This window comes from Hemiscyllium ocellatum, chromosome 48 (genome assembly GCF_020745735.1).
Source record: "Hemiscyllium ocellatum isolate sHemOce1 chromosome 48, sHemOce1.pat.X.cur, whole genome shotgun sequence".
Classification (NCBI taxonomy): Eukaryota; Metazoa; Chordata; class Chondrichthyes; order Orectolobiformes; family Hemiscylliidae; genus Hemiscyllium; species Hemiscyllium ocellatum.
In genome coordinates, this window is record NC_083448.1 from 12,132,762 (window position 1) to 12,145,528 (window position 12,767).

Sequence of the window (12,767 nt, forward strand, 5' to 3'; positions counted from 1 at the left end):
AAATAGGTTTAGTCCAGCCCTTACTTTAAGAGTACCAATATTCCTTACAACTGAGGGCGTGCTGATTCTCTCCATGTCCTTCTAAGATCAAGAGTCCACCATGGGTGAGATTAGCCACACCCACCTGAGTACTTTATAAAACTGTGCAATTCTAATGGAGGATTATACACTGCTCAGAAAGCCAGCTCTTCACTATCAAAGTCAAGGTCAGTCATGCACATTTCTGCCCTCAGGGTGATAAGCTCCACACTGTGGTCCTGGGTTTTGGCATGGGAAATGGCAACAATTTATGAATAACAAATAGAGATCAGCAGCACAAGAACAGAAAACCTGCTATCTTCAAAAATATAATTTTAAAGATCTGAAAATACAAAAGGACAGATGGTGATTCCACACACTCTGTGTACAAAGGGCACCAGCGAGGTTTACATTTCTCTTCATCAGATATGCCAAACTGGCTGCTGATTTGCTGTCATATATTTTTCAGTGTTGTTAAAAGTCAGGATCTGTAGAAGTATAGAGTTTTATGATGGCTCATAATGTTATTTCTGCTTTCTTCTCACAGATGCTGCCAGACCTGCTGAATTTCAACAGTGAGATAATTTGGACCTTTAAGAGGGATTTGTTCTCTCCTGTTTTTTTTGAAGAAGGGTGTTGTAAACGTAGTGCTGAGGTGTCTGCTCCGTGGAAAAAGCAGAATAAAAAGCTTTGGTTTTTTAAAAATGAGACGAAAGAAACATGAGTGGGTGGAGTCGGGTGGACTCAGGCTCATACAGACCCAGGGTTTCAGTTTTACTTTCAGTTGTTGGAAGTTGGGGGTTTTGGAGTTGAAGCTGACAGATACAACTCTCCTCTCTCTGCTGATGAAAAACCTAGATTCATTGTCTCAGTGTTCCTTTTCCAAGACTGAAGGAGACAGCAAGTGAGGGAAAATCTGATTTGCTGAACATGCTTTTGCTAAGGGTTGTTTATGAGATGCTTCTGGATGGGAATCGTTGATGAGTAGTCATTAAATAATATTATTTTGTTGTGTATTTCAATAGAATTCAAGTTATTCCAACTCTTCTTCTTTGTTTGTATTTTAAAAATGGCAAAAGAATAAAGGGGATTTATTTTAAAGTCAAGTAGTTTGACCAATTATATCACATCTGGCACACAACATCTTACACTTGTTATGAAGTTGTGTAGAGTACTTGTGAAGTGGAAAGTAGGAAGCCAGAATTTGTTTGTAAAAATGAGAGCAGGGCAAGAGTGCATGGCTACTTTAAGGAGGTAGTAAGTTTTTTTAAGCTTGGAGATTTAAACCAAAAAATACCTGCAAGCAGCTGCAGATGTACAGACCGTTCTAAAATTCAAATATGTATCTATTGGCTGTGTGATTGGAAACCTTAGGCTTGTTTTGATATTTTGGAACTAGCTTGAAATCATCGAATTAATTTAAACCAAGCACTGAGAAACAAAAAAAAGCCAACTGAATTTAAATCAGCTGGTTCTGACAACATCAGACCAATGTTGTTGTCACCACGGGTATAAAGAAGGGGGCAACTGGACAGAGAGAGCAAACTGCCATCTGAAGTGAAAGCTAGCCCGCCATCTGAGAAAAACAACTCACTCTTACAAAAAATCTCCATGCTCTTTAAAAATGTACCATCTATTCACAAAGGTACACAGCACTGTATGATCATATTCCTGACACCAGAAGTTGCCATTCTGTCAACAGGCTTTCTCAATGCTGCAGTAAAGCATGAACGCAGGAGTTGCCTCGGGTACACATTCCAAAGGACTGATTAAAGCAAGGACATGGTTATGGGAGCAATAAATAGCTTTTAACAGTCTGGCATGAAAAGGATATAAGGCCTATCATCTCTGGAAAACTATGTGTAAAAAGAGAGAAAAACAGAAATGGGTGGTTTGTAAGATGTGAGGCAGGAAGAAAACAATTACTAAAAGAGTCTAAGATAAATGTCATGTTCACAGGGCTAACATATTATCTTGTACAGATGGTCTGAGTGTTTCAGAATTTTGCTTGTCAATGAAAATGAAGTGAATCAATAAACTAATCACTGTCTCAAGTGGTACAGATGTATTTCAATGATAAAGAAGGCATAAAACAACATGCAATATTACTTCACATCTTTTAAGAAGTATTAAGAGCAGTTCTAGAATCGATAGGCAAGTTTTACAATCTGAGAAACTTGCAACAATTACAGACCATGCCATTGGAAGATATGGGCTGCACCACTTCTCCCCTGATACCAAGCTGCACATGGACAACACTGGATTGCTGTCAACACGGTCAACACACCTTGAAGAACAGAGAGTTCACAACAACTCTAAAAGATCACTATTCTCTCAGATGAACACTTACTGAGGATGTAACTTGTAAACAGATCCATCAATTCCAACTGTAATCTTCATTGTTTCCTTGTGCTTGTTCTCCCACATTCGGTTTATAACACCTGCTAATCCAGCTGCACATATATGTGCTGCCCTTGTTGAAACACTCTCACATACCAAATGGACAATATCGCAGTCTGCTTTGGATGGCAACACACCTAGTTTTGTCAGGACATTATAGATCTGCTTCTGGTCCCCTGTGTCACTTGAAAAAAAATAACCAAAATAAGTCAATAAGAAGCTGTTTTAACCTGCTTGACACCTGAAACATGAAGGACAATGTTAGACTGAGCCTTACACTATCATGCCGACATTGTCAGGATGCATGGCTGATCTGACCATGATTTCGACCATTTTACTCTCTATCCCTGATACCCTTTCACTTCTTTGTTAATCAAAAGTCTATGCCTTTAAAATATTCCATGACCACACCTCCACCACTCTCTGGACAAGATGATTTCTCATATTCTTGAATAAACCAGAGATCTCCATTTTAAATGGTGCCACCTTATTTCTAAATGGTGTCCCTTGTTTCAGTCTCTCCTGCAAGAGGAAACATCCTCCCAGCATCTTCCATCAAGTCCTCTCAGATTCTTCAAATTCACCTCTTCTAAATCCCATTGAATACAGGTGCAATCAATCCAACTCTACCCTCTTGTGGTGCATGGGAAGTGTCCCCATCCTCTGGACCAAGAAACCAGGTTCAAGTCTTAACATCTCTGAGACAGGTAGGTTGGAAAAATAGGTGAAATAATGAAGTAAGAAAGCCCCTTAACTGAGGAAGCTGTCAAGTGAACCTTCTCTGACTTTTTCATGAAATAACGTCCTTCGATGAGGAGTCCAAAACAGGACAAGATGATGACTCACTAATATCCTGAGTAACAAGAGCAAAAGATTGTTTGTTACATATTCAATTTCCCCTGCAAGATTCATAATAGTGGTTAGCACTGCTGCCTCACAGCGCCAGAGACCCGGGTTCAATTCCCGCCTCAGGCAACTGTCTGCGTGGGTTTCCTCCGGGTTCTCCGGTTTCCTCCCACAGTCCAAAAAAAAGGTGCAGGTTAGGTGAATTGGCCATGCTAGATTGCCCATAGTGTTTGGTGAAGGGGTAAGTGTAGGGGAATGGATCTGGGTGGGTTGCTCTTCGGAGGATCAGTGTGGACTTGTTGGGCCGAAGGGCCTGTTTCCTCACTGTAAGTAATCTAATCTAATCCAACATTCCATTTTTACCACTTTAATAAAATACTGCTTTACTAATCTTTCTGCTAAATGAGACAAGTTATATTCCTTCCATCTTTGCCTGTTTAATTCACCAATCTATATCCTTTTGAAGTCTCATGTCTTCTTCACAACTTACTTTCCTATCATTGTGTCATCAATACATTTAACAAGCAGACATTCAGTCCCTTTAACCAGTTCATTGATACAGATTGAAAATAGTTGAGACCCCAGCACTGATGCCACTGACAACCTATTTTTCATTGAAATGATCCAATTGTGCTGTTTTCTGTTAATAAGTCAATCTTGTATTCATGAATATGTCACCTCCAACACAATGAGTTCTTATTTTATATAGTGACCTTTTGATTTGGCACCTTGTTAAATGTCTCCTGGAAATCTAGGTACATCAAATTCACAAACCGCTTTCATGATGGTCTCGAAATTTATGCCCTCTGGTTACTGAACTATTGAAAAGGAATGTTGCCTTTCCCTCCAATCTCAAGACAGGAAAGCAGGATTTCTTCCTGATGAGTCAAAAAAGCCTGCAGGATGATATTGCTTCCGATTCCATCTCTAATGCACTCTCCCCACCCTTCCAGACCAAAGCTGACAGTTGCTCAAGCAAAGAATCTATGCAGCTGAGTCCCTTAACAAGGACAGACTGTTGCCTTGCAGCTACTCCAGGAGTTTCTGGGTAGCCTGAAAACTGCTCTGCTCTTAACACTTGCCACTGATTTTATAGCTTAACAATTACCTGGCAGGTTGCAGTTTGACACACCTTGAGGTGAGACTTGAATCCCAAATCTCTACCCCACTAGTAAGGGTGCTACCATTGTGGCAAATGACACTGTTTTGTTCCATTTTACTCTGGGTCTTGCATCGAACAATGAAAAATGTACCTCATGAAGTAATTTATGGTTGGAGAAAATAAAACATTAATAGTTTGTGGCAGCCAAAACAAGTTTCAGAAAATAGCAGGTATATCTGCAGCTTTTTCAGTTGTACAATATTTCTGCCTTATTATATGAAACGACATGTCCTTACTTTTCAACTGTTATCATATTTAGGTTCCAGTAAAATCATGGCAAATAGCAGAAAGCTCATTTCAGGTTCTGAGAAATGCAATGGGAACAACACTGAACACTTTATATGAACAAATCAAGGGTTTTTAACATGGGATGCTGGTGTATTGTGATATTTTTGTACAATCAACACCAAAGGTTATAATTTCTTAAGAAGTAGTAAGCACCAAAGAACTGGTGAAATTCATCCTTGTATTTCACCAATGTATCAAGTTCATATGCAGAATAAAGTCTTGACAAGTAACACTAACCTCCAATATTTAAAGTTTTCTGATAAGGGAAATTGAACTGAAGTGTTACTTCCACTACGTTTAGTGCAAAGAAAATGGAAGAGAAGAAAGAATAGTTTGGAAATAGGTAACAGAAAATGTTGGAAATTGATGGAGCATATGAAATGGTGAAAGATAGTTCAACACTGCATAATCCTGTTCTAGCAAATGTGAATCTGTCCTCTCTCCAAGGCTCACAGACATACTGTTTCAAAATTTTCTCTTTCTTCAACTGAAACAAATCCCATTTATCAATTCTTACAACTGTTCTTTGAGGGAGTAATGAGCAGATTAGACCAGGGAGAACCAATGGATGTGATCTCAGGAAGACCTTTGACAAGGTGTCACACAGGAGACTACTGAATAAGATAGCAAGGTGGATAGAAGTTTGGCTGTCTGGCAGGAAGCAGGGTGTGGGGATAACAGTGTTCTCAGGATGGCAGGTAGTGTTCTGCAAGGCTCAGTGTTGGTACCACAACTTTTCACATTATACATTAACAATCTAGATAAATGAACTGAGGGCATTCTGACTAAGTTTGCAGATGGTACAAAAATATATAGAGGAACAGGTAGCATTGAGGAGGTGGAGAGGCTGCAGAAGGATTTCGACAGGTTCGGAGAATAGGCAAAGAAGTGGCAGATGGAGTACAATGTGGGCAAGTGTGAGGTCATGCACCTGGGTAGGAAGAAAAGAGGCATGGTCTATTTCCTAAACGGGGAGAACATTCAGACGTCTGAAGTGCAAACAGACTTGAGAGTTCCAGTTCAAAATACTCTCAAGTGAAACTTGTAGGTTGAGTCAGTAGTTAGGAAGGCAAATGCAATGACGGCATTTATTTTGAGAGGACTTGAATATGAAAGCAGGAATGTACTTCTGAGGCTCTATAAGGCTCTGGTCAGACTTCACTGGGACCACTGTACACCCATATCTCAGCAAGGATGTACTGGTCCTGGAGCGTGCTCAGAGATGGTTCACAAAAATGGTCCCAAGAATGAAAACCTTCACATATGAGGATCGTTTGAGGACTCTGGGTCTATACTCAGTGGAGTTTAGAAGGATGAGGGGGAATCTAATTGAAATTTACAGAATACTGAATTGCCTGGACAGAGAAGAAGTTGGGAAGATGTTTCTGTGGTAGGAGAGACTAGGATCCAAGGGCTTAGCCTTAGAGTAAAGGGAAGACCTTTTAGAACGGAGATAAGGAGAAACTTCTTCAGCCAGAGACTGGTGAATCTATGGAATTTATTGTCACAGAATGCTGTGGAGGCCAGGTCATTGAGTATATTTAAGATGGAGACAGATAGGTTCTTGATTGTAAAGGGGATCAAGCTTTATGGAGCAAAAACAGGACAATGCTTATCATAGAAGTACAGAACCCCTACGGTGTGGAAACAGGCCATTTGACCCAACAAGTCCACACCGACCCTCCAAAGAGTATCCCACCCAGACCCATTGCACTACCCAATTACTTTACATTTCCCCTGACCCATGCACCTAACTTACAAACCCCAGAACACTATGAGCAATTTCCATCACCAATCCACTTGACCTGCATATCTTTGGATTGTGGAAGGAAACCAGAGCACCCGCAGACACAGGAAGAATGTACAAACTCCACACAGACAGTCACGCAAGGCTGGAATTGAACCCAGGTCCCTTGCGGTAGTGAGGCAGCAATACTAAATGGGTACAATGGGGTCAAGAACCTTATCAGCCGTAAGTGAATGGCAGAGCAGATGTGGTGGGCTGAATGGCCTAATTTCTGCTCTGATGTCTTATGGAGTTAGAAGTAGTTGACATCTCCATACAATGGATGAGGCTGGGTGAGAGGGGAGTTTATTGGAACAGAAATAACCCAAAATTCATTCACAAAAAAAAACAGAACAGGAACACACAGAAATAGAAGGAGTTGACCATACAGATCATCATGCCTACTCCAGCCTTGGAACTGATCAGTTCGAGCTGATCTTGAGCTTCAAGTCTGTTTTTCTGCCTGACATCCATTTCTACCAATTTCCTGAGAGACTAAAAACCAACCGTCCCAGCATTAAATATGCCAATTGTTGGAACATCAACAATCCCCTTCTAACAAATTCCAAAGATTCACAATCCTTTGAATGAAGTATTCTCCCCATTTCAGTCCTCAATGATGAGCCCTTTCTCCTGACAATGAGCCCCAATGTTTTAGACTCCCTGATCAGTGGAAACAGTCTCTCAGGACCTACCCAATTCAAGCCCATTGAGAATCTTGTGTGTTTCAGTGAGATCACTTCCATGCTTTTGAAAGACAACGAATATAGATACTCTTTCATAGCCTCTCACCACAGGGCAGCCCTTCAACCTGGGGAGCCAATCACTGCAGCTCAGCTCTACTGCCTTAAATACAAGCTCATCCTTCCTTAAGTATTTAAATTAAAACTGCACATAGTATTCCAGAAAACTGAATGATGAAAATATACAGGGGCCACCAATATACGAAAAAAGGGAGGCAGACTAGATGATGAGTAACATTGAAAACTTGCTGTATTCAAACTGAAATATATTCTTGATGCAGTACTGAAAACTCATATCTCTCCAATTTTGATCACAACAGCTAAAGTTCTTTGTACCTTTCTATTAGTGAGAGGAATCTTGTTTCAAAGCTGCCTTGTGTTTTCAGCAGCTGGGATGCCTCGCCATTGAAGAGCAGGTTTTGATTCACCAGTTTCAGCAGCACAAGTCGCGTTAGCTCACCCATGTATTTCCCACCAATAATCTTTTCATATCTGGTTAAGAAAGAGGATATGTATGAAATGCAGTGAATTCTTCGTCTGTCTCAAGCTCCAATAATATCCCATAGGATTTTGTTCAGAAAAAACAATATATTTTAAAAATAGCCTAAAATCAAAGTACCTTCATATTCTTCTTGTCTCTGAATGTTTTCCACAAAACAGTCCGTTTCGTTGTTTCTCTCTTCCAAAGTTGCACTTTTATCCGTGCCATCTTCAAATACCTCTGTTGTTTTGTCAATTAACCCTATCTCCTTGTGGTCAATTCACCTGTTTATGATATTTCCAGCAAAAAGCACTTGTCTTCTCCCCTCCTTCATCCAAGGGAGTGAAGAGCACTCTGGACACACTCCAGCCAGAAGGATTTAGCTATTAGCAGAGACTGAAGACACTGGGCCAATTTTCAGCTCATCAAAGAAGACTCATTGGTGATTTTAAAAATTCAAAGAGATTTTTGTCTGGGCATATTGGGATAATGAATTTTACAATTCAACAAGGCATAAACAACAGGACACAAAATTAAGATCATTGCGAAAAAAAGGTTCAGAATTTTTCTCAAGAACATTCGGACTTGGACTATTTCTCCAGAAACAGTGGGAATTCAGAATTCAGAATGATTGTAAAAATAGAGCATATAAATATTTGAACATTACACATTTAAAAAGACATCTGGAAAACTTAATATGTTGAAATTAACGGCCTCCTTCAGGGCTTTAAAATTTTATGAACTACCTCGTACCATATCAGACTGTACATTGCTCATCCTGGAGCCTCAAATACTGTACAGGGGTATGTTATTTAACCAGATGCAGAAATATTGTTGTGCCAGGAAGCAAATTTCAAAAATACTTTAGATCTGACCTTTCTGAACCTTACTGCATTGATTAATAGGTTTAAGTAATGCCTCACATTAGCACACATTTAATCTTTGCCTGCTGCATTCACCCAGTGGATGCAGTAAAATACGGCAATTAGACTTTGGCCTAGTTTATTCTGCTGAAGTTGCGACTCCTTCCAACAGCTGTTCTGATTTCAAAGCTGTGGCTGGAAGCCCCAAAAGTACTCCAAACAGGTTTTGAACTTTTACCTGGTAACTGCAACAATACTGATCAAAACTATAAACACTTTAATTCAGATTCTGTTCATCTCGAGTTGCAGAAACAGCTATTAGCTGAGTTGGTAATTGCAGTTGCTTTTGACCACTTTGGGTTGATGAGTGCAAGCTGCGTAATGGCACATCATGACTCTCACACTGTTAAGATTTATTGTTGAATTATGGATCAGTGCACACTACAACCACTTGAAAAACAACCTGAAGCAGTAGTGCTGAAAATAAAGGTTGATGTTGTTTTAGATGTTAACTACTGAGTATAAATGTTAGGGTCTGTGAAAACTAGGTTAACCACAATATAACTGAGGTTGAATGCAAGGCCACAATCTGCCTTTGACATGGTCAGCTTAAAATTGCTGAAACAGTACAGGAGCAGCAATCCAAATTACTTTTTAAATCAGTGTTTGCTGAAACTGCACTGTAACTGACAAAAGTGTGGAAACATCATCATCAGCAAGTTGCCCTGCACATCATGCACTATTATGCCTGGACAGACATTGCTGTTTTTGCATTAGGGCCAAACTGAAGTCCTGAAATTGGTTAGTCAATGCCAACTTGCGCACAGCATTCTCCAAGAACGGAAGCTGTTCAAGGAGAAGTAGTGCTACCACCTTCTCAATTCAACGAGGCATGGGCAATGAAATATGGATTCTCAGAGGGAAATGTATACAATTGATACCTTGCATCACCCATTATACAAATTTTCCCATATTTTAAAGTGCTATACATAACATAACATGCTGTTATCGACAAATTAATTGCAATTTTACTTACAGATGATAACCTGGATTGTTAGACGTCTCATCAACAATACAGTCGTATTCAAGGCGGAACTCCTCAAGCTCACCCGTGTCTCCAAAGCCCCCCCATTCAGTGTTCACGCACATTCTTCCTTCTTCTCCTTCCACTAATTCCACATTTTTCAATTCCTCCATGTAACAGGCATTACAGCCAGTGCCTCAAAGTATAAACACAGATTACACTAGATGCAGAATACAGTCAAAGATTAAAAAACAATGATTTTCAACGACTGTGAATATGAGTCAAAGGCTCTTCATTCCATGTTGTATTTTCTGGAGAAGATGGTGATAGTCCAAGTCAGTCAAAGACCAAATTTTTCTTGTGTTGTCCAACCTGTCTAACACTCAACCTGTGATTTCATCATGATTCTTTTTCACTTTGCCATCAGCTTGGTTGTGTCCTCTCACTTCTTCTACTTTCTAACTGCTATCACTTTGCTTGTATTGCACACATTGGCAAATGCAATTATATCATCACAGCACAAAAAGTACAACACAATCCTTAACCTCAACACCCTGAATAAAACAAATACATCATTCAGACCAAATTTCTTCTGTGGAGCGTTCCTGTTGCTGCACATTCCATTGAATCTCTCATATTCAGATGACAATTAGGCTGGTAATGCTTTCTATATCTCTCTCCATCAGAGAAAGACAACTGTTACATAGCTTGAAGCTAGCAATCTTCATTAATGGTGGAGTAAGGCAAAGAAGCAGCCCTCCATGGACTACCACAGACTGCAAAAGAATTGAACTTGAGCTAACAATTGCGCAAGTTGACCTGGCTGACACTCACAGCAAACCTGAATTTTGCATATCTCAACTGGAGGTTTCCCTCCTGCTATGTATGCTTTGTACAATGGAATCACTATTATCCAGTGACACGGTCAATGTAAATGCCTCAAATGAAGGATGGCAGCTCTTGACAAAACAGCACTTTGTCAGGACTGCATTCCTGTCAACTCAATTAGGCACTTAGTAACTGAATTGGAGCTAAAGCTCACAATTTTGGCACTTATATTGAAGATACAGACTGGAGGCCTGTGACTGGAGACCTGTGCCACAGGAATCGGTGCTGGGTCCACTGCTTTTTGTCATTTATATAAATAATTTGGATGTGAACATAAAAGGGACCTAAGGGGCAACTTTTTCATGCAGAGGGTGGTGCGTGTATAGAATGAGCTGCTAGACGAAGTGGTGGAGGCTGGTACAATTACAACATTTAAAAGGCATCTGGATGAGTTTATGAATAGGAAGGGTTTAGAGGGATATGGGCCAAGTGCTGGCAAATGGGACTAGATTAGGTTAGGATATCTAGTTGGCATGGATGAGTTGGACCGAGCTTCCATGTTGTACATTTCTATGACTCTATGACTCAACATATCTATCAGTGAACACAGCAACCACTTGTGCATGGTGAATTAGAATATGCAAATAGCTAAAAATATAATGTGGTATGGAGAGAGTTCTGTTGGTGATATCAAAAAAATCAAATCTTTACAAAGTGTATACTGAGCTCTTGTTAGCTTGCAGGTTTGTTGTTCTTGAAGATTATCGTTATCAACAAACTTCAATTGGCAGTGAAAAATTCTGCAATTACTATATTATAATTCCCTATTTTGGATTCAAGTGAAAGCTGCAAACTTTTTGAATTTCACACTGGAATAGTATCACAATTGTCTGAACCTCTTGAAAGAAACACAATTTCTTAGATAACTGTTGCTCTGCAAATTTTCTCAAAGGTTCAAGAATTTTTCTCAGTTCAGCATTCCAATTAATCCACATTCAACCACCACTGAGAGCCAGTTACTCTAAATGTACACGTCTGCTTCTCCACAATAGTTTGCTTGGTCTGTCATTGCAGCACAGATTTATTTATTGGTTGTTCTTTCTTTGACTCTGCTCAGTACCTCTCTAAATATTCACACATAATGGTCAGCCTGTATGAAACCTACCACCAACTGTTCCAAAGTTCTTGGAGCTTGCAAAATAAGTTGCATTTTCTCCTCTTGAATAGAACTTAAAATTCTTAAATCAATTTGGTGTTGAAAAGGTGGACCATCTGATCTTTTCCAATTCTGTAATGCTACAGTCTGAATTTTTGCATCGCTGTAAATTAGAACAGCAAGTTCTCCTTACCTACGATCATTCCAACCTCACAACTGTGGTCTTCATAATAACAAGAGATCATGGTTGCAACAGTATCATTCACCATGGCCACCACATCCATTTCAAAATCCTACAAATCAGAGAAAGATTCAGAATGCACCATTCATGGTGTCTGTCTCAATTTATTTAATAGCTTCAGAAGAGCACTGAAGGATAGCAACAGACACTAAAAGCTTCTACAAGTACTTAAAAAGAATGAGACCAGTTACAATATGTAAGAACAATAAGTAATAAGCTTGGCTGACAGGGTGAAGATTTGCATCAGTGCAGTCACCACTACCAGGAAGATCTCAGCAAGACAACTTCCGAGGACATGTAGTCACCTGCACTGAAGAGCAGATCATTGTGGTCTTGGTGTGAAGGAGTGCTTTAGGCCCAAACACTGCATCACTGTATTGTTTCCCTCCTCCTGTACCCAAACAAAAGTGGAGATGTGCTAATGTACAATTTGTTGGGAGCAGAGTAAGATAAGGCCTTGGCTTGAGAGGCTTTAGAGAGCAGCAACTCAGCCAAAAGTACAGCAAAGCTCAGGTAAAGTCCTTTATGGTTTTACAGCAGTTAAGATTGCAGTTAAGGCACTGCATGTTTTTCCTACAGGAAGTAGGAGTTCAGGGAGGCTTCTATTGCCCCTGATGACTTCGTCTCTGGGAATTGCATCCAGCTGCAGTTCCAGGAACTCCATGTTAGGGAGCTGGAACTGGATGCGCTCAGGATCATCTGAGATGCTGAACGCTTCATGGATAAGAGTTTTAGTGAGGTGGTCACACCTAAGGTGCAGCAGCTAGGTGACCATCGGGAAAGGCAAAGGGAGTAGGCAAAGAATGCAGGAATCCTTTGTGGTCATTCCCCTCAAAAACAAGTAGACCATTTTGGATAGTGTTGGGGGGATTGGCCATTCAGGGAAAAGCAGCAGCAGCCAGGTTGATAGCACTATGACTTGCACTGGGGC

The 12,767-nt window shown here is 40.1% G+C and overlaps 1 protein-coding gene across 1 annotated transcript in view; it reads right to left on the minus strand.

Annotated features, from left to right (window-relative positions):
• The window catches only part of gck (glucokinase (hexokinase 4)), a 39,043-nt gene that overhangs the window by 472 nt on the left and 25,804 nt on the right, over nucleotides 1-12,767 (minus strand). The window contains 4 exon segments of the mRNA XM_060856473.1: nucleotides 2,369-2,602; nucleotides 7,580-7,735; nucleotides 9,624-9,807; nucleotides 11,789-11,888. Of these exon segments, the coding sequence (XP_060712456.1) occupies nucleotides 2,369-2,602; nucleotides 7,580-7,735; nucleotides 9,624-9,807; nucleotides 11,789-11,888 (674 nt within the window).